General features: G+C 36.2%; 5 protein-coding genes across 6 annotated transcripts; 4 read left to right on the forward strand and 1 right to left on the reverse strand.

Annotated features, from left to right (window-relative positions):
• The first annotated feature begins 2,461 nt into the window (after window positions 1-2,461).
• LOC145628680 (F-box protein At5g39450-like) lies at window positions 2,462-7,557 on the forward strand. Of its 2 annotated transcripts, XR_014111472.1 has the most exons (3): window positions 2,462-5,119; window positions 5,999-6,077; window positions 7,163-7,557. XR_014111472.1 is itself a non-coding variant. In XM_081681049.1 (2 exons), the coding sequence occupies exons 1-2, from the start codon at window positions 3,255-3,257 to the stop codon at window positions 7,176-7,178; spliced, it is 1,881 nt and encodes a 626-aa protein (XP_081537175.1). In that variant the 5' UTR covers window positions 2,464-3,254; the 3' UTR covers window positions 7,179-7,557. The 2 variants fall into 2 exon arrangements, 1 of the variants encoding a protein (XP_081537175.1); XM_081681049.1 differs by lacking the exon at window positions 5,999-6,077 and having other exon boundaries at window positions 2,464-5,119.
• A 446-nt stretch (window positions 7,558-8,003) lies between these two features.
• LOC145626430 (farnesylcysteine lyase-like) lies at window positions 8,004-12,468 on the forward strand. The gene is made up of 5 exons (XM_081678863.1): window positions 8,004-8,668; window positions 9,887-10,060; window positions 10,700-11,059; window positions 11,226-11,401; window positions 11,826-12,468. The coding sequence occupies exons 1-5, from the start codon at window positions 8,165-8,167 to the stop codon at window positions 12,097-12,099; spliced, it is 1,488 nt and encodes a 495-aa protein (XP_081534989.1). The 5' UTR covers window positions 8,004-8,164; the 3' UTR covers window positions 12,100-12,468.
• A 460-nt stretch (window positions 12,469-12,928) lies between these two features.
• On the forward strand, window positions 12,929-17,515 carry LOC145626431 (uncharacterized). The gene is made up of 5 exons (XM_081678864.1): window positions 12,929-13,316; window positions 14,428-14,501; window positions 14,882-15,551; window positions 16,226-16,321; window positions 16,943-17,515. The coding sequence occupies exons 1-5, from the start codon at window positions 13,146-13,148 to the stop codon at window positions 17,339-17,341; spliced, it is 1,410 nt and encodes a 469-aa protein (XP_081534990.1). The 5' UTR covers window positions 12,929-13,145; the 3' UTR covers window positions 17,342-17,515.
• Window positions 17,516-19,088: 1,573 nt separating this feature from the next.
• On the forward strand, window positions 19,089-22,025 carry LOC145628683 (RNA polymerase II transcriptional coactivator KIWI-like). Its single transcript, XM_081681051.1, has 4 exons — window positions 19,089-19,332; window positions 19,430-19,535; window positions 21,590-21,612; window positions 21,728-22,025. The coding sequence occupies exons 1-4, from the start codon at window positions 19,207-19,209 to the stop codon at window positions 21,785-21,787; spliced, it is 315 nt and encodes a 104-aa protein (XP_081537177.1). The 5' UTR covers window positions 19,089-19,206; the 3' UTR covers window positions 21,788-22,025.
• A 47-nt stretch (window positions 22,026-22,072) lies between these two features.
• LOC145628682 (small heat shock protein, chloroplastic-like) lies at window positions 22,073-23,108 on the reverse strand. The gene is made up of 2 exons (XM_081681050.1): window positions 22,790-23,108; window positions 22,073-22,616 (listed from the first exon to the last, which is right to left on the reverse strand). The coding sequence occupies exons 1-2, from the start codon at window positions 23,046-23,048 to the stop codon at window positions 22,309-22,311; spliced, it is 567 nt and encodes a 188-aa protein (XP_081537176.1). The 5' UTR covers window positions 23,049-23,108; the 3' UTR covers window positions 22,073-22,308.
• Between the last annotated feature and the right edge of the window lie 1,621 nt (window positions 23,109-24,729).

Raw genomic sequence — 24,729 nt, forward strand, 5'->3', positions numbered from 1 at the left:
TGTTATTTTTTTTGAAAGGAGTTGAGTGTATAGTTTAGAGGGGTTCCTTTGATTTTCCCGCCTTTTCATATTGTAATTTATAAATATAATTCTATTTATTGAGAGTGTAGTTTTGAAAATGCAATTGATATGTAATTACAGCAGTGAATCATCAACGAGCTTAATTGGTTTAAGTTTTTAGAGATAGTATTTAAAATATCATATTAGGCCTCGTTTTATTTGATGTAACATATTTTCAATGAAAAACACTATTGCAATTTAGTTTTCCTTTATTTGTTTGCATACAAGGAAATTTCAAGAAAAATAAAAAAAAAATATATGATTGAGAATGTGAGGAAGGATGAGAGGGAAGTAAAAAATGAGGTAAGGAGGAGGGAGGAAAATGTGATTTTCTTGTTTTGTAAAAGAAAAGGTTTTCCATCATTAGGCTATGTTTGTTTTAAAGGAAAACAATTGTCATGAAAATTCACTTTTTAATAGAAAGCTGATTTTAAAGAAAGTTTTTATTTGTTTATTTGATTAGAGGAAAACTTAAAGAGAAAAGGAAAAATAAAGTAAAAGGAAAGAAAGGATGGGAGGAGAGTATAAGGAAAAGTAATGAGTGGAGAGGAAAATGTGATATACCTTCTTTTTCAAAGGAAAACGGTTTTTCTTTTTTTAAAGTGTAATTTTCCGCCTTTAGAAAAATTATTTTCTACTCGTATCTCTTATCAAAACAAACAAACAAAGGAAAATGAAAAGATGGAGGAAAATCATTTTTCACGAAAAATTTTTCCACCAAAACAAATGGTCTAAGATCTCCACAAACCAGACAACGGAAAATGAAAAATTAATTTTTCATGACAACATTTTACATCAAACCAAACAAAAGATTTTTCCATATTTTTAGGATTTTTTTTTTAAAGGATGTTTACCCGGTTCACCGGAGCTTAGCTCCAACTACATTCGGATCCAACCCGAGACGCACATCTGACTTATGGTGGTGAGACTCCTAAGTCCCAACAAGGGTTTCCGCATACGGTGAGACTTGGACCTGATACCTCCTAAAGCGACATGAAATTGCTTATCACTTGAGCCAACTCTTGTTTACCATATTTTTAGGAAGTTACTTGTATCGATTTTCAAATAAAAAAAAAAATAATAATAATACTAATGTCTTCTTTTCGTCAAAAAAAAAAAAATGTCTTCTTATTTACATAATTTATTGAGCGCTTATGAAATAGTGTAATATACCACTTGTAATATCATACAAGCAAAAGATTTGTAGAAGACAAAGTTTTGCATTGTTTGACAAAATCACATTAGGACCACAACCTATGCTTGATATAGTTTTGGGTGATAGCGTGATACCGAAGATTTGTGATCAAATCTCATTAACATCATTGTCCATGCAACTTTGTATGTGAAAAAAATTGAGTGCTTGTGAAATTGTGCAGGATACCATTAGTAAAACCATATAGCAAAAGATCGAGTGGAGCATTTGTAAACAAAGACCAATACGCATTCAATCTATCAAATTATTAGACATGACTTTAATTCTACCTCAAATATTTTGTTTAGTTGCATCACTTCGCATTCAATCTATCAAATTATTAGACATGACTTTAATTCTACCTCAAATATTTTGTTTAGTTGCATCACTTCGCATTCAATCTATCAAATTATTAGACATGACTTTAATTCTACCTCAAATATTTTGTTTAGTTGCATCACTTTGCAAATTGAGGACTCGTAGACAATTTTTTTACATGAAAGAGTGAGAGTGATCCAGAAAAATGGACCAACGTGATAGCAGAGTTGTATAGAGAGTCTTAGGGATGTTTACGTGACATCTTTTCACAATTATATGTCATTCACTCACATTTTAAAAATATTAGATTTATAAATTGTATAAAACTCAAACCCGCGAACTTAAGTGTGTAATAGTAAAAATTAAGATGTATTCAATGAGCTATGCCATATCTTGTTTTTTTTTTTCTTACTGTTCATCTACGAAGGCATGAAAATTTTATTACAAGAATGCAATCAAAATATAATAATTAATTGTTATTTCGAGGCATTATCCAACCCAAAATAATTACTTTTTAAGCATATACTAATATATAATTTAACAATGAAAAATTAACACGATAATTCTAAAGCATGATTAAAAGTTGAAATCTTTAAAAGTAAATCAAGCATAATTAGATACGGTATCAAAATTCCAATCTTAATTAATAATCCAATTAGCCCCCACACCCACATGAATTCACCATCTCTCCACAAAATATTCCATCCCAAGAATGATTGGAATGAGCAAAGCAAAGCAAGACCAAAACCAATAATGTGACATATGGAATCTTTAGCTACCTTTGATGGTAGGATAGGTGTCATGGTCTGGACCCATCTTTGGCTAGGACCCACTTAGCCTAGCTAGTCTTCAAGCTCAAGCTTCAAAAAACATTCAACTTTGGCTGGCTCAGCAGTCACACCATCTTGGGGGGAAAAAAAAAAGTGGAGAGAGAAAAAGAGAGGATTTCTAGAAAAGGAGGGATGACCATTCCAAGGCTAGAAGTGGGCTAGTTTTTGCTGACTATCTATCTTCTATATTTGGAATAGTGTATTTAGTTAACGTCTAAAACAGATTACTTTACTTGCAAATTTTTTTTGGTTCATTCTTTCACTTCACACATTTTGTTCTTCCCTGATTTCATGGGGTTCGTTTTTAGTTGATGGGTGCATGAAATCTCTTACTTTACTTGTGAGATTTTGTGTATTGAATGAATTAGAGTAAGGATTTGAGCCAAAGTTTCAATCTTTTTAGAAATGGGTGATGAAGATTGAAGTTTGTGAGGTAAATTCATTTCGAATTGGTTGTGTATTTTTGTTGTTGTTTTGGATTTGATTGGTTGATTATTGAAAAAACCCTCTTTAAAATGTTACTCTATTTAGTTAATTAGTGCTCATTCTGTTACTGTTGCTTGCCCAAATTGGTGTTTTGATGCAAGAATTGACCAAATTGGGAAAAATATGCTTCAATTTTAGGTTAAAATTTTCTATTTTTGGGGAATTTTAGATGGGTATTACAATTATCAGCTTATTTGTTGGTTGATAGTCTTGGTCAATGGTGATAGTCTGTATTTTTGGGCAATTTATTTGATTTGAGAATGTTGATTGATACTTGATAGAGGTTTGGGCGCTTGTTGACTGTTGAGTAAAGAAATCAGATTGTAGTTAGATACCGAGATTTCGGTATCAGTCACTAGCAAACTGTTATGTCTACTGGAGCTTGTGGTTCTAGCTTGCTAGTAGATCTGCCTGATGATATACTTGTTATAATTGGAAAGTCTCTTTCGCCAAGGGACATTTGCTATCTTGGTCTGTGTTGTAGGAGTCTGAATTCCCTTGCAGCCTCAGATAAGATATGGCTCACTCAGTGTGAGTTGGTTGGGATTATATCCCCCAAAGATCTTGTTGAGTGGCGAAAGGCTGTTCTATCGTATAAGGCCATTTGCCGGTTTCTGATCAGTGTGAAGCCATTGTTTGGAATTTGGGTTCACCAGAACCCGGAGCTTGGAAATGTCGTTTATGTCATGCCTGGTTTTGTTTCGGTAGTTGGTTGTCGGATTATCCCTCAAGAGCTAGGTCCTTTAGGTATAGAGGATGGTCCTATTCTTTGGGCGCCTGTCTTTGAGGTGATCTGTGATGATAGTGGGGGAACCGTGTTTATGTTACATGGAAGAGATAAGGACCGTGATTATATTTACCCTGGTTCAGTTAAGTCGGTTGAGAAGACTTGTAATGTGTTGTTGCTTGAAGTTGAGCCTATAAAAGGGAAAAAGAGGGGTAACTTGGTGCGCAGTGAGAGCTTTGATAACCATTCGGATGGGGAATCAAGTAGGAAGGCTTGTAGATCAGACGGTAGGATTTCAAAGTCACAGAGGTTTGCTGAACCAAGTGTGCTAACAGTGCCTTTCAGCAAGTTGTCATTTGGAGACAGGAGGAAATTACTTGAAATTGTTACCAGCCAAGTCCGCATGCGAGCTCCTGGATCAGCTTCTGCACTGCTGTTTCCATGTTTGAGGAGTGATGGAGATAGCTTTCCCATAGACATAGTGCACTTAATTGAACGTCGAGCAATGCTAATTAAAATGCATGGGCATGGAGAGGACAACATTGATGGGATTGATAATCATGGACTACCTAGTCTTCCTAATCAGATAGATTTGAGTGAAATTAAGAAGACTCTTGATCGTTCAAGTGGCTTTCGTAATTCTCTTAGTCGAGACGATACTCGCACTCAGTGTGCAAAGAAGAAAACACTTGGCGACTATGTCAGAGACTATACTCGACAGATGCTTAGGAAATCAAGCTCATTGAACAGTAACCGCGGAGTTAGGAAGAATAGCTCTACCAGCAGCGAAAATAAGCATGCTCAACTTCACGATTTCCTGAGTTCAGGAGATACAATAGGACTGACATTACATGCGTCAACCATGAAGTTGTCTTCATACCGAGCATGGCCAAATATGCATGATAGTCGATTTGCTTTGTACAAATTGCCTATTCGAGTACCTACAGTTGGTCAAGAGTATGCTGGTTTGTGGGGAGGAACTTTTGGCTGGCCTCCAGGAAAGCCTACTGAAGACAAACCTGGAAAGGCTTTATTCTTTCTTGTTCTTTCTTACTATGAAGAGTCACCAGGGGAAAAACTACTTATTGCTACCAAAATATTAGAAGGCACCCATTATGTTCTGCATCCAAATGGTTCAGCTATGTTCATTGTTAATGTAAATGAACCTTCAGATGAGCCATTCCCTTGGGATTCTGGTGCAGATGCCCTGCCTCTTACCGTTAAGCAATCTTTTTCTGGTGATGGTATTGCTAATGGTTATGGTTTTAGATATCCTGGCGCAAAGCCTGGTTCACTTTTTGTTCTCCAAGATGGAATGCTTGCATTTCTGTGGAAAGAATCCAGGGCTATTTTGACATTGCAGAGGCTTGATTTGGAAGAGCTTTTAAAGAAAGGCGAGAGAGTACCTGCTCTTCCGCCTATCACCAACTTTTCTTATTTAACAAAGTCCTACTCAAATGTGTTTGCAGGCTTTGCCAACATGACAACTTCTGTAACTTCACCAAGGTATGCCACTTAGATAATTTTATGTTGTTACTGCATATGATATGCTTTACAAATTACAATAGACCTCTAGCTGCTCTTCTTTTAGAAACAGAAATTTACTCTGTATACTTTAAACACCTTGCTCTTGCAAATACTAGTAGAACCTAATTATGTGTACTTGTAACTATCTTTATTGGTAAAGTTATTTTCTAATGACTTCTGTTCAAGTGGATGTTTAACTTTCCTTTATTTGTTTATCTATGGCTCATTTGGTTATTGTAAAAGAATCTACTGTGTAATTTATGTGAAAGAGGCGAAATCAATTTAGGAGATCCACAAAGGACTCCTCAAGTTGAGCTGTCTATATGCAAAAGAAGAGTTGATCTGTGAGCTATTAGAGATATAATCTATGCACTGTGGGTGTTGGATTTATACATTTTTTGTCCATTGTTGTATCATTCAATTGACCTCGAAATTAATGTTATCACGTGTAGCTCCTAGTAAATGTTCTTGTTTTAGGCTTGTACATAGGAGCCATTATTACCATCTTGTAGTGACAAGAGTAAGAGAATAATCAGCCAGAAGTAAGATGCAGGGAAGTTGGTGGTCTGGTATAGGGGTCGTTGATGATATTACACGTGGGCAGTATGTAATGAACGGCGTTGTTAATTTACAAGATTCTGGTGCCTGAGTATTGAACTTTGTTTAGGTGGTTTGAAGCAATATGTATGGTCAATACATCTAATGAATTTATTTGAGTGTATTAGAGTAGGTTAGCAACCCTGTTTGACATAGTGGAAAGTGTATGCCTTTACTTTACACACATCGCTTTCTTTTAAAAGATAGATATAGCCCACCATTTCCATTGTCAATAATTGAGTTTCCGACATTTCTTGACAGGTAAGTAAATATACCAAGTATTTCACCCTAACTCAAAACCGAAGAACATGAAGTTTTCTTGTAGAAACAAAGACTTGGGGTAAGTTGCATTAGAAGCACTGCAGTTGCCATTCCATTTCCACTTGTGAACATTTAATTTAGCATATGCTGAAGGAAGGTGATTAGATCATTATGGTTCCCCTGTTTCTGTGATATTTTCCAAAAGAACGGTGAAGGGAGAAGAATAGAGAGGGGACGCCAGTTAGCATGTTTTATAACAAGGACGATAGGAAATATGATGCAGTGTTTGATCTGGTACATATCTTAGTATTGCCTTTTGACTTTTCAAGTCTTCATAAATTAAGATTGGTCACTGAATTATATGTCAAAGCATTCGAACAAAAGAGGAGGGGGTGCAATGTGGTGCTTGGACTTCTTTACCAAATCAATCATAATTTAGAATCTATCAACTAGACTTGGGTGTACGTATTGGATGCAGTACGCATCAACATATCCTCGCCATAACACAAAATTAGGATACGGGACACTGTCCTAAAATCAGATGGGGATGCAGTGACAATATCAAGAATAATGAAACAAAAGTTATTAGGTAAACCATAAACAGGAGCCCTGGCCAACAAAGCAACTTGGTTCTATGGACCAAAGTATTGATTTTGTGAAAGTATTGGTTGATCCGTTGATGGGCACCCTTCATGCAGCTTGCTGCAATGCTGCATGTATTAGGGGACACATCAATGCTATAAGAGTATAGGCCTATAACAACATTAGGGTTGTGCATCTTAGTGTATGAATTGTTCAGTTTAGGGTCTTTGAGTACCCCAAAGTTACGGAACAGTAACAGCTGAAACCTGAACCAGGAACTAAAACCATACTGAATACCAAAATATTTGGTTCGGTTATTTGTTTCAGTTTGGGGTTCTCAGTTTTCAGGGTATTTCATACAGCCATAGTACCGTGTCAACTTGCTCACTCTGTCACTTTGCTTGGCCCCTGACTCCTTGTATATGTGATTCATCTGTATGACTGCCCTACCACCATGTATAGTTTTGTTGCTTGATGCTACAATTACGACTTCATCTGTTATTGCCTTATTGGTATTGCTTTTCTTCCACGCTATTAGCAAGATCAATTTACTAATGTTTCCTTTTCTTCATCTATCTGCAGGAGAAATCCTTCATAGAATGCATTGAAGACTTTGTACAGAAAATAAGCTCACAGCCATTGGTTTTGCTCAACATAAAAGTTTGGATGCTTTGAAGCTCTCGGCAGCCATACGGATACTAATCTTCTTCTCACGATACTTTATTGGCCATAAAGAACCTTCAAAATAGAGTTTGATTTTTTACTTAATTGCGTAAAAGTTGAGGTAGTGTTCAAAAAAGTTCATGAAAAATGTATACATAAACATGGTTAATATTGCTTTGGTAATTAGCATAGTCTTTAAGACTAGTATGTTATTTTGTTGTTGTCTGTCTGATAACGTACATTTGCTTCCATTGTTAGGAGAGCCTTTCATGGCATAATATTAATAGAACTACTGTCAAAGTCATTCAAACTTAGTTTCAATATCAAGGGAACGAAACTCAAATTTTCATTAATCATTATCATAGGAATGAACATTTAGCCATTTACTGCCTGCCTTAAATGTGCAAAAAATGTGACCATTAGTATATGTAGTTATAAGACTTACTTCGTATAACACTTTGAATTTCATGCTTACAAACACACAATGAGTGTTTATATCTTGAATCATTATGCAACAACAAATAGTATACATAGTAACATTTTAAGTCTCGCGGTTAAAAAATTGAAGAAAATACTACCTAAATATCACAAAAATGGTTACAATTGTTTTTCCACACTAACATATTACAGAGTAAAAAAGAATTGCCTCAAATTGACTTGACTTCCTCCTCGCAAAGTCATTGGTGTGCACGTGGGCGTGTGGTATTGCATAATGCAATTCATGTGCATCATGTATATTGAATGGTGTGTCCGTGCTTTTCACAAGCAATCGAGCGTATCTTGACTTCCTAGTCACAATCATTAATTAACACTTAATCTAACCTCAAGATCTAAGATCTAATCTTCCATTTCTTAATCAAAACTTGCTAAATTATTTATTACACCCTCCAAAATAACCAACTTTGAACATTCTAGTCCACCATGAAACCACCACAACTTCTCCCATATCTTCTCTTCCTTCTCCTTCTTTCCTCTCAATCTCTCTCCTCTCCGCCATCTCCGGCCACCGTTTGCATCATCGGAAGCGGAATCTCCGGGGCATCAGTCTCCCATTTCCTCCGGAAATACTCGCCGGAACCCTCCCCAATCGCCGCCATTCATGTCTTCGAGAAAAACTCCATCGTCGGAGGTCGTATGGCTACGATCACAATTGCTAACAATACCTTCGAAGCTGGTGCCTCGATTCTCCACCCTAAGAATTACCATGCCTCGAAATTTACTGAGTTTCTTCAGTTGAAAAAGAAGGTTTCTGAAGATGATGATTGTGATTCTTTAGGGATTTGGGATGGGGGGAAGTTTGTGTTTACGACGTGGAGTTCGAATTCTGGGTTTTCGATTGTTAATAAGGTTGTTTCGTGGCTTAATTCGTTTAAGCTTTTGTGGCGTTATGGATTTTCGTTGTTCAGAATGCAGAATTATGTTGAGGTAATTTACTTTCTTTTCTAAAATTAGATAAGAGTTTTTTTTTTTTTTTTTTAATTAATCGGGGCCGAGTTTGTTGTTAGATACGAGTATGTGTCCAAGCCTTAAATTTTGAAGTGTCACGTACTCACGAGAGAGTGTCTAGGATTTAACACGGGTACTTGAAACATAAACTTTGAATTTTTAATGTGAGTCGTGTAAGTGTAGAACTTGGAATTTGGTTATCATTTGTTGGATAAATGTTGATTTACTTATTTTATTGCTTGCTAGCTAATGAAATGTACTTCTTTTGTGAATATATAGTTTATGGGATGTTAATTAATTAGGTAGTTATATAAAAATCAACAAAGAAGTATTCTGATTTTGTGATTTATATAGCCATATATATGTATTTTTGCTTTGTTCATACAAATGAGTTTCTAATCAAAGAAAGAATAGCTTGAATGGGAATGAATTTCCTTCTCGACTTCTATTAAAAAACTCATAATTAGCGCAAAATCATGTATACATTGCATTATTGTTTACACAGTTAATTGGGAGCTAAGTATCCTGAATTTGGGGATATAGTTCACTAAAATTGTGTTTGGAACTTTGGATAGCAATAATGGTGGAGGGAACTGGGAAGGGGTGCAAGTGCAAAGGGAAAAAGTGAGACAGATTTTAAATTTCCCTCCAAAAATTTCCGACATTATAAGTATATGTTCTACATAAGTGGAAATTGGACTCCTCCATTAACCATTTTCCTTCTGCCAATTCGTATCTGATCAAAGAAAAGTGGATCCATCACTCTCCATTTGACCGTTTACCTTCTGCCAATTAGTATCTGAAGTTCTGAATAAAGGAAAGTGGATCCATCACTCTTCCTCCTCTTCCTTTGAGATCCTCTCATCCAACACATTGGAAGGTTTGCATAGTTCATGGGCTGATATGAGTATATGTTTTATGCAGTATGCTAAGTTTACAAAATTGTATTTAATGAAGACGATTTGTGTTAGGCATCATTGCAATTTTTTGTTAAAAGTAGGTTGAGTGGGCTAGTTTCATTGTAGTTTGATGACTGCTCACTTGAGAGTTGGGATATGGTTCCTATCTTTTGAAATTAGCCCTAATCTTTTCTCATTCTTTTAAATAGCTTTTGATTTGAACTTTTTGTCTTCGAGGTGATGGGGTGTACATCTGGTGATGGATACATCACTACTAAGTATTTCGGTTTTATTGCAGAGTATGCTAGATAATTTCTTGAAGTTCTATGAGGGTTTTGATACAAGGCCTGTCTTTAGTGGTGTGGAGGAAATGCTCAAATGGTCAGGTTTATATAATCTCACCAGCCGAACATTGGAGGAGGAATTAATCGATGCAAACCTCTCTCCTGTACTTATTAATGAGCTTGTCACGGTAAGGATTGCTAACAACTACTTACAAATAAATTTCAGGACACTTTTTTACTTTACTAATGCTTGTATTTATTTATTTTTTTTTTTAAAAAAAAACAAGCATGTAATGAAATCTGTCCAATTTTGTTTAATCTGTTAATGATTAACTTTTAGCCGATCATTTCTTGTTCATCTGCTTCCCTCACCATCAGTTTTTTTGCTTCACTGTGCCTCAATTGGTATAGGCTTTAGCTTATACTTCTGGATAGTGGAAACTCGACATATTGTCTGCTTAATAAGTCAATATATTGAGCAAGCCCCTATACATTTGTCTGACTAGATATCTACATGAAAACATCCTTCCTCTATTTGGAGGCAGGTAATGCTGTTGTATGGTACTTCTTTTTTTTATATTGGTGACAATTTAAGAAATGATTGTGAAACAGGGAAACAGCGCTTTGTGTACAATATTTTCAGGACAATATTTATAAAGTGGACATTCTTGTACAATCAACATTCAAAGTGAAATTAAGAAATAATGATGTGAGAGCTTATGATGAACCAAGCTTAGCTTGATTGTTATTGTTGAAACTTGAAAGTATTCAGAACATTTTTTATGTTAGTCTCATAGAAGCTACTTGGCTGATTAAATAATTTGCAGGTTATCACACGGATCAATTACGGTCAAAGTACCCGCATGAGTGGATTGGCTGGGGCAGTTTCCTTAGCAGGATCAGGTGGTGGGTTGTGGGCAGTTGAAGGTGGCAATTGGCAAATGGCTGCAGGACTTATTAATAGTTCAGATGTCAAATTGCATCTAAATGAAGAGATACAATCTGTCTCCCATGTTGGAACTCATTATGAACTTAACTCGACCAAAGGAAACAGTTATGTCTGTCAAGTCACAGTTTTTGCTACACCACTAGATGAACTAAAAGTTAAGATTGAGCCACCAATATCAATTCCCGATAGAAAGATGCAGCACACTCACACTACCTTTATCAGGGGCTTGTTGAATCCTGTAAGTTTCACCTTTTGTTAGTTCTACTTGTAATTATTGTTGCACAAAGCTGTTTGTAGAACCCTATTTGGTAAATGGTATATTCTATCTCTTTTGGTTCTTTTTTTTTTTTTTCCAAAAAAAATTAATTTGAAGTTTTTTAAAAAAATCTTTTCACTTGATGAAGGCATATTTTGGCCTGGGAAGAGTTGGTGATATTCCGGACCTGGTTGGTACCCTTGAGGATTCCAAGATTCCTTTTTCATGTATATCTGTTCTGAAGAAGCACAGCAGGGAAGATATGACGTACAAGATGTTCTCACGCAAACCTGTGGATGATGCATTGCTTGATCAAATATTCAGGTCAATATTTATTCATTTCATTCTTTTACCCTTAACAGAACATAGCTACACAAATTATACAATTGCACTGCAAGGACTCAGTATTTGAGTGTTTAAGTACCTTTTGTAGTGGCAATTGCAGTCTTGTAATGAAAAAGCTTATTTGTTAGTCTTTGCTTCTATGATTGACACCCATAGTGGCATAACTTTGTTCCTTTACTGCTATTACTAACCATGTAATATATATATATATATATATATATATATATATATATATATATAATACGTTGTATGAAGGTGATTTGCTTCTGTTCTGCTATAGGTTTTTTAAGGGATATATGCTGTTTGGTACATTTGGCTTGTTTGCTCTTGTACTTTTTTCAAAAGTTTTTATCTTTTTTCATCTTTGTCTTGGAATAATTAGTTTCTGTTGCCTTCAATGCAGCATCAGGAAAGAGACCATTCAAATAGATTGGGCTGCATATCCTCACTATGAGGCTCCAGAGGCATTTGCACCCTTTATTTTGGATGATTCACATCTGTATTATGTAAATGCTTTTGAGAGTGCGGCTAGTGCGATGGAAACTGGTGCAGTTTCCGGTGAGAATATAGCACGTTTAATCTTATCAAGACTTTCTACTGAAGCACTCTCAAGGTTACCTACCATGAAGAGCAACACTTTCAGCAGTAGCAGGGATGATCTGTACTCCGATTTGTAGTCTGATGCATCATGTTATGAAGGATTGTGAGTTTATGACTCATTGCACATGTGTAACAATATCATTAAACTTATCTGTATCTTATGTGTAAAAAATATCTATGTTACATGGAGTCGGGTACTCTTGTCTGACATGGGTATATGTCCAAGTGTCCAACTCGGCTATTTTGTGAAAAAAATCCATAGTTTTGAACCAAAAGTGAAGTGTCCAAGTGTCATACCCATGTCCGAGTGTTGAGGGTTCGACACGGGTATCTGAGGTGAAATGAAGAGTCCATGTAACATAGCAAATATGTAAGACTTACATAATGTTTACTTTTCTCTTTGCCACTTCGGTATACAACTAAGACTTTGGCGATGCATTTATTTATCTTTTTAGTGTTTTCCACTTAAGCTTTTTATTTTCGTAGGTAAGACAAAGGGCTTACTAGGTTAGAATCTCTTGGTGGTAAACTTGACCTAGGTTAGTAGGTGAGACATTTTGGGAGTAGGAGAAAGGCCGAAAGGGTAAGGACTAAGGACAAACATGGTAGTAGTATTATTTGTGCAAGGTCATCAGACCGTCTTATAATAATGAACACAAATTATTTTATGGAGTATAATTTCGTCTACATTATTAACCTTATACTATACTTTTTAAAGAAATACGGAATGGTATTCATATAATTAATCTTAATACAAAAATTAGAAAATTAACTAAAAGAAATAATTTTACAAGAAATATCCATAGAACAAGACCCAATATAAAATAGTTTTGAGCAGTTGGACTATGGTCTTGAGAACTGGAAATTTAAAAGAACAGACACATGTCCATCTTTCAAGTGGCAGCATATTTCAATCTATCAACAAGTGGAGTTCTGCTACCAGACCCCTCCAAATTAACCCAAATTCAATGACTTTTCACTTCCAAACCTCAATATTTTCATTTTCTTGTAATGAGAAATTAACTCAAAATAATTACATGTTCTAATTTTTTGTAATTCTTATGAATTTTACTGTAAATTCTGAAAAACCCAGAAAGTATTGAGAGTATCTTTGATTTCTTCAATGGCTGCTGAAGCAGAGAAAACCAAGAGACAGAGATTTTACATTGAACTTAAACATGGTGAAACAACCATTGTTTCTTGGAAGAAGTTACTCAGAAAAGCAAAGGAGAAGGATCAATGTGGACCCCACTTACCTCCTTCAACTGCTCTTGAAACTACCAGAAGAGCTATGGTAATTGTTCTGTTTCTGCAAATTTGCATTACAATTTTTTTTTTAAAAACTTTTTATGTTGGTTGTGAGTTTACTTTATGTTGTAATCAATTTGATGTGAAATTAGTAGTTGCTGTGTTAGCATGCATGTGATATGCGAGAATTAAATTCAATTGGGATTATAGGGGTAATATAATGTTCAATTTTGATGTAGGGATTCAAATTCTACTTAGGTTCAAATTTATTTGTTGTATTAGTAGTTCAAATTACCGTATCAACGTGACAATTAATTCCGAACTTGTTGGAGTGGGGGAGTAGTCTATATATACTTTAAGCTACTAAGCAGACTTGTTGTGGCATAGTATAGTTGAGTGATAGTAGTTCAGTCAAATTGGTCTATCAATGTGATAATTAATTCCGGACCTAGATGGAGGGAGTGCAGTTTGTAAATCCTTTCTAGCAGTCTTATTGAGGCGCAGCAGTAGCTGGTAGATCCTTACAATACCATACCAAAAACAAGGATACTTATGTTGGGAATCCTAATACGTAGTAAAAAGCATTGGTGCTCCATTGAAGCTGTATATCGTGTGTTTTTTATCGTTGCAACTTTAGCTGCAATAATGTGGATGATTTGTGGTAACTGAGAATATTGTGCTGGCTATTCCCTCAATCTAACATTAAGGGTTTTACTTAACTTGGATTATCTATGTATCAGTTTCCGTTTTGCTACAGGTGACTGAATATTGAACCTGTGACTGATGCACTTGCTACAAGTCTGCACATTGTCACGTATCTGTTCAGGCACCCGCACCAAGCTTAGCAAGCCTGGCATATTGTGGAAATTTTGCATATTATTGACCTACCTGATATGTTCAAGGGTATCCATATGCATGCTGTAGAGTTCATTTATGGCACTTAGGGCCTCTTTTATGGGCATTAGTGATGTGGCAATGTGGCATGAAGTTTTTTATCTTATGCAAGATTCAGATTCATATTGGTAGGTTCAATTAGAATGGCTTGCAGGGTTTTCTTGTTCACTGCTTCTGATAAAGCAAGTTCTATATATTTGCGCAAGAAACCATATTCCATTTGTTTGATATTGGTTTTGAGACATATTTCTCTCTGGATTCAGGATGGGAACCATGATGGTGGCCTGTACAAGGATTCTTTCATTAGGAATAGAAGTGCCAATGGCGCCAAACATATGTATGATACTCCTCCCTCTTCTCTGTTATGATTATGATTGTCAATAGTTGATGCTTGCATTTTGAAAAAACTTTTCTGAAAAACCTGTTCACCCCCAAAAATTCTTCTATATTGATACCTTCATTTAATAATTTTTAAAAAAATCTTTCTGCTATCTTTGTTTGAGATGGTTTATAGTTGAGCTTACAATGTCATGTAGATGAGTGTCAACTGTCAAGTGCCTCAAGTTTATCCTCTAGCCACAAGAAATCTTTGGGGACTATTTGACGGATTTTTTCTGTTAAACTTTTCGTGGTCCTCTTTAAGATTTATATTCTGTTAAGACTGTTGGTGAACGTAACCTACTTCATAGACCTTAGAATGTTTCTTCATGTCCTCAGAAATAAAGACATATCATCAGATTGCATGCAGCCGAGAAAGGGAAGAGTAGAAGTGACGAAAATTGAATGTAAGAAGAATGATGGTCATTCATCAATTAAACATGCAGGATGGGAGAGCTTGAGTGCAAAGGCCGCTTCCAAGTCCAGCAATCTGTCAGACGAGACCTTTAAACAATCTAGTTCACCTGCTGTGGTAAAAGATCATCGATCCAAAGACCTGCAATTTAGGATGGATGCCCCTGTCTTGACCTATTCAAAGAAACCTGACAGACTTTGCAGTAGATCCAAGTGTCCACCTCTGAATGCAATTTATGAGGATGCTTCTATGTTTCCGTTGAATACAACACATAATTTCCTGCAGATGACTCAGAAGATATCTTCTGAGAAAATGAAAGTAGAAGTTGGAGGTGATTCGTCTGATATTGTGCATCAGAACTTTGAGGGTAGATGTGTTCCTGTGAAAAACAGCCCTACATCTGGGATGTTGTTTCATAATAAAATATCTTCCAAAAAATGGCATAATGACAAGAGTTGTGATTACAGGGGACTCGATGCCATTTTACCCGGCTACAAGTCTTCATTGAAAGATTCAGCAAGTATCAAAGTATCTGAAAATTGTGGCATCAAAGATGTTATTTCACCGGCCTACAAACCTTCAATGAAAGATTCAGTGAGTACCAATGTGGATCAAAGATTTTAGTATATCTTATATTTATAAACTTGGTTTTTATTTTGTATTTCGTAAGGAATCTTATATAAGGCTGCAGTCATTTGAACATCCCTACGACTATGTAGTTAGTATCATCTTTGTTGTTTGCTGCTTCATGCATGTTGTACGAATATTTTTTTTCTTTAAATGACTACCTTAGAGATTTATGATGCTAATTCCTTTGAGTTTGTGTATTTCTGGTGTAAATGCATGAGGCTGTTCAGTAGTGTTGGCACCCAAGTAAAACTGATGTGGTGTTTCTGTGGTATTAGAAAAATGTCAGAGCACCTGTTAAATGTTAATACATGTCTCATGTGTAGAGCCCATCACTGTCTGTGGCTTGCTAGTGTTGCTACCAAACAAAAATCCTTCGGTACCAATTAGTCTGAGATAGGAATTGTTGTGCATACCTCACAGAATAGCTTCCTGCGCTCTATATGAGAGCACAAAATTCAAATACCAATGCACTCTCTTTGGTGACATTGAAAAAAGATTGTAGAGAGATACTCCGTAGAAGGATATTCTGTACAGACCGAAAGTTAGAGTTGATCTTTTATTTTTGTGGTATCGATGTGACGCTCCAATTAAATGCATTTTGTATTTTCACGGTATTTTAATGTTCCCTATTTGATCAGCTTGTAGGGTTATGGCCTGGAGTAATGGATCACCATACTTTGACGGAAGCAATGAGCAGAGCAAAAAGTAGAAGAGCAATATCTGATACAAAACCGGTAAGCTTCATGCTTTTTACTGGCCATATTTGGAGGTTCTTATACTTGGATAATATGTATCCTTATTTCTGCTGAGAAACCACACCCTGGGGTATAGAAGTTTGGAATTTTATAATACTTGTTGAGCACAAGAAATAGCATGATACGGAGTAGTAAATGTTGTACACTTGTAATCCTGGAAGGTTTTTGTGCTGTTTTTGACGGTATGAAATTTAATTAGTGAGTTCTAAATATTTGGAATATGCTGCTTTGTCAATATCGTATAGCCTATACATACAAGTCTCAAGTCTGGGTGTTAAACTGCCAACAGAAAAGCCAAATTATAGCTTTTTCATCTGTGCCTAATAAGTATATTCAAGAAACTAATATGTCGATGCACTATTACTTGTCAATTTTATATGCCAATACATAACAACTCCTTAGGATGAATGCACAACCTTAAAAAGACACCTTAAAAGCTGAGCTGCTGTCTGCTCGTAAATTTTAAATTCGAGTTGTTCTTTTAAGGGATTTATTTAAGAAGGTTGGTTTGTGGGATTTGGCATCTGTTGATTATCTATCCATCTATCTAGCTCATACAATTGAAGGATAAGATTGAACTTGTTTATTTTCTTTGTTCAGGTTCGAAACATGGTGAATGATGTTTCTAGAAATTTCAATCGAATTCCTTGCCAGAAGAGGAAAGTTACTGATTTAAGCAACAGCAGTAATCCCATTCCTTATTGTCCCAGAAAGATAGCTCCTAAAAAGGCATTAATAGAGCAGCCTGTCCTACAAAGCAAGAGTTCTTGTCCATTTCCAAAGAATGTGAAACTAACTTTTAAGCAGAAGCAGCAGGTCCCTGAGAAAACAAATATGAAAGTCAGATTCCTTTTGAAGCAGGAGCATGAAGCTATCAAATCTAACGCGCAAGTCACCAAAGACACATTGGATCACTCGAGAACTGCTGCTTCTCTGACGTGCAATCAACCAATTCGATGTGCACATCCTGTGAATAATGCATATATTCTCAAAGAATAGCGATCTTCGTAGTAATCGTTTAGGTTAATGATATCCCATAGGACAACACCATGCATAATTTAGGTTAGAAGTGTAAGTCCAGGGGAAAGTTTTGGCCCTTTTTTTCGCTAACGGCAGGTTTGTGATTTCCCCTCCCTTACAGTTGTCCTGACTGGGAAATTTTGGTGGTCTTGTAATCTTTATGATTATGAGTCTTGTGACTCTTTTGAAGCTTTAATCTATAGTTTGTTTATTAAACAATTGAAAAAACACTAAAACCTTAAGGTTTAGTTCCTGAAACACAAACACCAAAATAATCAGACTCTTCATTTTACCTCAAGTACCTGTGTCGGACTTTCGACACTTGGACACTCCAATTAGTTCAAAATCATAGAAAATTTTCACAAAATAGCCAAGTTGGACACTTAGACACGTACCCGTGTCGGACATGAGTACCCGAGTCCGAGTAATATAGCCAAAATGGGCTCAGGCTAGTAGACTCCATTTGTAAAAATTGCTATTTGGGCCAGCCCACATCCTTCAAATGCTTGGTACTTTTGGTCCAAAAACATAATTATTTGACTAGATGAGTGAGTACTTAATCCAATAGACTACTAATCAAGGTGATCAACTGATTATGACTTCAGAAGTTCCATCATTCTCAACTAATTATTGTTATTGTTTTTTTTTTTTTGACACAAAATTATTGCTATTGTTATTGTACACTTGTAATCGTAAAGTTAGTAATCGTTCTAATGAGTTCTTAAAGATTGGCCTATTGCCTACACAAATTACCTGCACAAATTCACCTATACGTCGGATTTAAGTAGTTTTGGCTTCAAGAGAATATCATACAAGTACTTAACATTTCTAAAAAATCAGTTGCAAAATTGGCTAATGGTCAGTAAGCAATATTATTATTTTAAAAATGCGAATTACTACGTATGTTATAAAACAGGTTGACTAACCGACTACAATGTCTGCAATTACAAGTACTCCGTACTTTCTTTTTTTCAAGGGGACACTAAAGCCCTGTTTGATTCACCTTAATTTTGCTGAACTGAAATTATTTTTACTGAACTGAACTTATTTTTACTGAACTGAACTTAATTTTACTGAACTGAAATTATTTTTACTGAACTTAAATTATTTTTACTGAACTGAAATTATTTTTACTGATTTTCTATTATAATTCTTCTTTAAGACAACTGAATTTTATTTTCTATTATAATTCTTCTTTAAGAAAACTGAATTTTATTGAACTGAACTTATTTTTACTGAACCGAAATTAATTTTACTGAAATGAACATATTTTTACTGAGCTGAAATTATTTTTACTTAATATTATTTTTTTAAGGTGAAGAGAACAGGGCCTAACTACAAGTACTTGTACTACTTCCACTTTAAATTTTTTGCAACTTTTGCCAAAAATGAATGCTATACATTATTTGCTACTAATGTTTTATTTCCTTTTTAGATTGTCAGTTATCTCTATTTATCTCCTTATCACATACATTTCTATTTTATCTCAGTATCTATATTCACAAACAAATTTTACAAAAAATCCGTACACCCATTAAAGTAAAAAAAAAAAAAAAAAAAAAAAAGTGAAATATGGGTATTATATTTTTTCTAGCTCATAAAATTTAAAATGAAAATAAAAAGGTAATTTTATAAAATTAAAGGCGGCAAGAAAGGAAAGTGAAAAGCCCAAAATGTGATTTCTCAAATTTGTTTCAACTTCAAATTTAAAACTGCTCCCAATTTTCACCGCTCACATCTCCACTTTCTCTCTCATCACACCATTTTTCATATTCTCCAAAACCGCTTCACTCCCTCTCCTCCACCACCACCACAGCCGTCGCAACTTCCACCACGACGTCGAAATGTCGGGGAAATTCAAGCGAAAAGGCGATGATAACCACGCCTCCGACGCCGATTCCGACGGAAACGCTCCTCCTAAGAAGTCTGCTAAATCCAATGACGACGAAGATGGAATTGTTGTTTGCGAGGTTGTTTTTTCTCCTTCTTATGATTGAATTTGGAGTTGATTATTTGTTTGGTTCGGTTTTTAATTGATTTTGAATGATTGTTGAACTTAAACCCTAGATTTCGAAGAATCGGAGGGTTTCTGTGAGGAGTTGGCAGGGGAAAGTTATGGTTGATATTCGTGAGTTCTATGTCAAGGATGGCAAGCAAATGCCTGGTCGCAAAGGTATTTTTATTTAATTTGCGACTTTTTGGATTCATTTTCGGTAATTTTGCTGGTTTTTTAGTGTATTTTTGGTGTAAATTGTCAGTTGAGTTTTTTCTAGGGTTTATGTTTGGTTGTTAAGCAAAATTGCAGAGAATTATAAGCTGGTAGATTTTTTTTGGATTATTTTTGCTCATGTGGAGTGTATATGGTGGTTTTGAAGTTCTGTTATTGCATGCCAGATTTTCTTAGGTTAGGTTTTGCGTTTTCATTGAATTTGAGTAGTAAATTATGTGCTATTGTTGTTGCAATTCAGTTTTTAGTTGCCTAGGTTTTGCGATTTTTGTTGATTTTCTCATGAGCTGGTAAATTATACCCTTTCTTGAACCGAGGATTTGTAGATATGTTGAATAAAACTCTAGAATTCCTCGAGTTTTCGACTTATAGGAAGTGCTTTAGTTATTTCCTTGATTAATAGGTGTATTTTTATGCTGAGATTGGTGACTTTTAGCATCTTGAAGACTTAGCCCACTTAGGTTCTTGAAGGCAATCCCCTGTACTAAGTAAAGGAGAAATTATGTCGTAGTTTTCTGGTGATTTGATAGTTGAATATTTAGCTTAGTAAGATCATTCGGGTTTTCATGGTGTCTGGAATTTGTAGTGGTGGCATGCTGTAGACTCTTACCTCACATGCATGAGAGGAAGGTGCGGCTAAATGCTTTATAATAGATTAATAGGATTTGCCTGTCATTATTGGAACCTGGACTTTAAACTTGTATTATAATTTGTTGTTTTGTGGATTGAGGTGAGGTTGATTAGGGAGGGGTAGTGGATTGTGGATCAAGCATATGAAGAGATTGGAGACAAAGTCGCAAGCTCATAATATTGTTGTTACATCAACTGCCTGTTTTATTGGTGGAATAGTTGCAGACCCCTTCCCTTTTTATGCAGGAATTTGGAATGTGGTATTATGAATTTAAGAGCATGGTTTTAGCAGAATGTTTCTATTGGATTCTTTTATAGTTTGATTTATGGTTAATGGTTAGCAATTTAGCATCCAAGTGCTGTTGCTGCAAGCTCTCCAAGTCATTTTTGGCTGATTTTGAAATATTTGGCCAATAGTTACCATTTATCTCTGCCTTTTGCCCCTTTAAACTTGTTTTTTTTTTTATGATAGATGCTTAGACTGGTGTTCTCTCCCTTCCCTGGGGGAAAATATGCTCCAATTGAGGAGATTATAATTGCTGATTTGTTATGCTTAGTCTTGTAGTTGCAGTATTATATTTATTGTGCATTATAAGAAACTTGTTCTGAACTCTGGAGTATAGGCTTGAGCCGCTTGAGTGCTGGACTGCATGAGTCAGGTCTTGCACTTGGCATTGCTTTTGTTGATGTTATGCTGATCTTGTCTTCTGTAAATAAAAAAGTTGTTACAGAATAAAATCATTTATTCAGTTTTAGAGCTTGCTTGTTTACAATTGTATTGGCAATACGAGCTTTAGTCCGCCGAGGTGTACTATTAACTTGGCAATTAATTTTAGGCGGTGAGAGTAGGTTGTTACTTTGTTGAGACCTTGTCCATATTACTTGAAAATCAACTACGGAGTACAGTATTTGCTATCATCTGATTTGTCTACATTGCATCTAGCATCTACTTCCCATATCATGCTTAGCACAATATGGTATTCAACTATACTAGTATTTATTTTGCATATATCTGTATATTAAGTCATTTCCAATGAAATATTGTATGGAATAGAATGTTTGTGAACGCACACATGCAGTGATGCAGGAAAACTTGTTTAAACTCTTTAAAGCACCTAGGAAAAAGAATTAATGGAGACTTGCTTCTTATTTGAAATATAGTATAATGTTTATTAATGTATGCTTTGCCCTAAAGAATTTGGCTGGGTTCAATAACTTTGTTTTAGACCCCCGCTCTCAACCCCACGTCCCCACCTAACATTTACTATGCCTTGCAAAGGGTTTCTGTCACGTTTCTGTATGATGTTTTCTGCTGCAGCTAAATGAAGCTGTGTATTTTTTTACTGATCTGTAGTCATTGCTCATTTCAGGTATCTCTCTTACCATGGATCAGGTATGTATCTTTGCTAACTGGCTACAATTAGTTTCACTAATCACTATTATTATTTCTGCTGTGTTTTGTTTGCAATTGGAGATACTGACCTTTGTTTTTTCATTGGATCCTGTAGTGGAAGGTGCTTCGTGAGCATGCTGAGGAGATTGATCAGGCTGTGACTGAGAATACGTAGGGCTGGAGGGCTGGGCTTTGTCGATATAGTTCTTGGATGCTGGTTTTGGATTGTTACATTTTGCTGACTAGGACTGCGGCAATAGGTATTAGTGTAATTTCGGCTAGTATTCTGTATTTACGTAGGGTTATTGGATAATGTAATCTGCATAGCTTAGACTTGAAAGAACAATGTTATCTCATGACTGCAGGTTGTCCACCTGTTTACGGATGCCTACAGACTATTTTGTTAAATTGCAGTATGTGCGTATTATGCTTATTAACGGAATACATTGATGAGGCAGTTTTAATACGGAGTACACTACTTAATTGTAACAAAAAGTTGTTTCACTATTATAGAATCATATAACAACCAAGTCGTCATACAACTTTAAACATACATAGAAAGCAGATTTAAAAGTAGAGCTTCTTATTTACCTAGAACAATTCCGAAGAAAAGCTCTTAAATTATACCCAGCTCGAATTGAGTGTTCAATGCAGTTCAGAAGACATTACACATGTAATGGCTCAGTGAGCTGAGCTTTATATAGATCTAACTGGAATGTGGATAAGTTTGTGCTCAAACTTTATAATTTTAGGCACAGTTATGTAGAGAACGCCATTCTTAAACACAGCGGTGATCTCTTCCTTCCAAGAGTTGAATGGCAGGTGAAGTGTGGTCTCTCTTGGACTGAATACCTTGTTTCCGAAAGCATCAATACCGCCATCTCCCCTGATCACAAGCATGTTATCCACAACCTCCACTTTGATGTTCTCAGCTCCGAGTCCTGGCATGTCAAACCACATTCTTATCTCGCTTTCATCCTCGGTTGTGTTCCAGGGAGTGCGCACTGTAAAATAAATACATTTCGATAAATTCTTTGTCAACGTTTGTAAAGTTTGATCACAAATCAGATCAACAAATCTACAACAAGCAATGGGAAAGGCGATGAAATATATCTAGGAAACATTGAATATGCACACCATGTTATTAGATTAGTTTCAGAAAGAATGGGAGATTTACCATAAGGGGATGTTTCAAGTAGGGCAACCTTTTTGTGGAAGTGTTCAGGTGCCATAGGATCAATCCTCTTAGGACTAACCCCGCCCTGTTGGGCTCTTACCACCAAGGAAGACCTCGAAGAAGGGGTCTTCAATGACGGTGTTGAGGACACCACAGAAGGTGAGCCCAACCCAGCTGGTACCGAGCCACGGACAGAGGCTGCCCTGTTGATTGACACTAAAGTTGAAGCAGAACATGCCGTCAACACGTTGCTTGCCATTGAGTATGCTTAAGTAGAGCTTGCTAAGAATAATTTCTTCGCTTATTCAATGTAAATATCTTGAGTTTGTATGTTTTGACTAACTCATTTGAATGGGATGTATTTATAGGTATAGCAGAGGAATAGTTAAGTTGAATTCTTGAATTCTTAATGTTTGTGTAGCAGTGTTTTTTTCACTTTATGCATTAAGAAGCCTCATTTGTTCCTAACATGTTGATGCTCTTTACTAATTGAAAGCAAAGTAATTAAGATTCTCCCAACAAAATTAGAAACATATATATACTAAGTATTACAAGTACCAATATTTACATACTTTAAGAGTTGTTTATAAAATGTACAGATCTTACCATATTCAAGTTGTTTGTACTTGCATGTTATTATACTTGAAAGAAAAATGAAGATATGCCCCCCTATTAACTTTTATTCTTGCTTTATTAAGAATATATTTTGTTCATATTATGTTTTGATGGTGCTAGCTAGATTTTGGATTACCACTTTTGGCAACTAGGGGTTCTTTCTTCATAATTTTTTGTTAACCTTCGCGTTAAAATATGATCGAAATAATTTGAGAAAACAACATTTTTATAAGAATAATGTAAATGGAACATTAAGAATGTAGTTATGCACTTATACATATTGTTTGGGTCCAATTCATTCCAATTGGGCCTAGTCAATAAATGATCCAATTACAAGCCCAAGGTCAAGGTTCATCTCTCCAATTATGTTACAGTCAAGGTCAGTCCACCAGACATGTCAATTGGGCCACGGCCCACATTCTCCATATGTGCTAAGGTATAAAAGCCTTCAATTCATTCATTTGTAGCCATACACACAAAGCCTCAAGCAATTAATTCTCTTGCATAGCTTTCTCTCTCTACACATTGTACTGACTTTAGCATCGGAGGGGCCTTCCTCGGCAACACCCCCGAGGCTAGTTTACGTGTGTTTGCTGTGCAGGAAACCTTCGGCCCAACATCCCTTGGACCGAATCCAGTCTTCACCACTTCAGCGGGCCTTCGGCAAGGCCCCATTGTTTTCACCCGAAACAATTTGGCGCCGTCTGTGGGGAAGACTTTCAAAAATCTTTAATCCAAATTTCTAATCAAAATCATCTTGCAATCATCTTAGTGGCAATGGCTAAGAACCGCAAGAGCAAAAGCCTCCGTCAAGGAGCAGGCGAAAAGCCTAAAACTCCTACACCATCACCCTCACCGGACCGGAACTCTCCCAAGGGTGCCAGTTCGGGAGGAGGATCATACAGGGAGGATTCCCTTTCTCCCGTAATTCACAACTCTCATCATAGGCCGAGTCCCTCTCGGTCTAGTAGAGATCAGTCCGGTCATAGGACTCATTCCGTGCCCCAAAGCCAACCATTGACCGTCCGCTCTCATTCCCACACTCAGCCGAGGACCCCTTTGACGGGGCCCAGCTCGGAGGAGGTGGCGAGAGCGCTGGCAGTGCTCATGGAGGCCATGAGGGCACAAAATATGCCTCCACCTCGCGATCGAACTCCTCCGCATACCCGGCATCAGCGGAGGAAGCTAGACCATGATGGTGGAAAACCTCCTTCCTTCCGGGAACTGGAAAAGTGGGAAGAGGATACCTGGAGAACCGAGAGAGAGAGGAAAAAGAACCCTCAATTTTTCTCGCGATCCTCAACCTCTCGACCAGAAACGCACAA

Source organism: Chenopodium album, chromosome 4 (genome assembly GCF_948465745.1).
Source record: "Chenopodium album chromosome 4, dcCheAlbu1.1, whole genome shotgun sequence".
NCBI classification, from domain to species: domain Eukaryota; kingdom Viridiplantae; phylum Streptophyta; class Magnoliopsida; order Caryophyllales; family Amaranthaceae; genus Chenopodium; species Chenopodium album.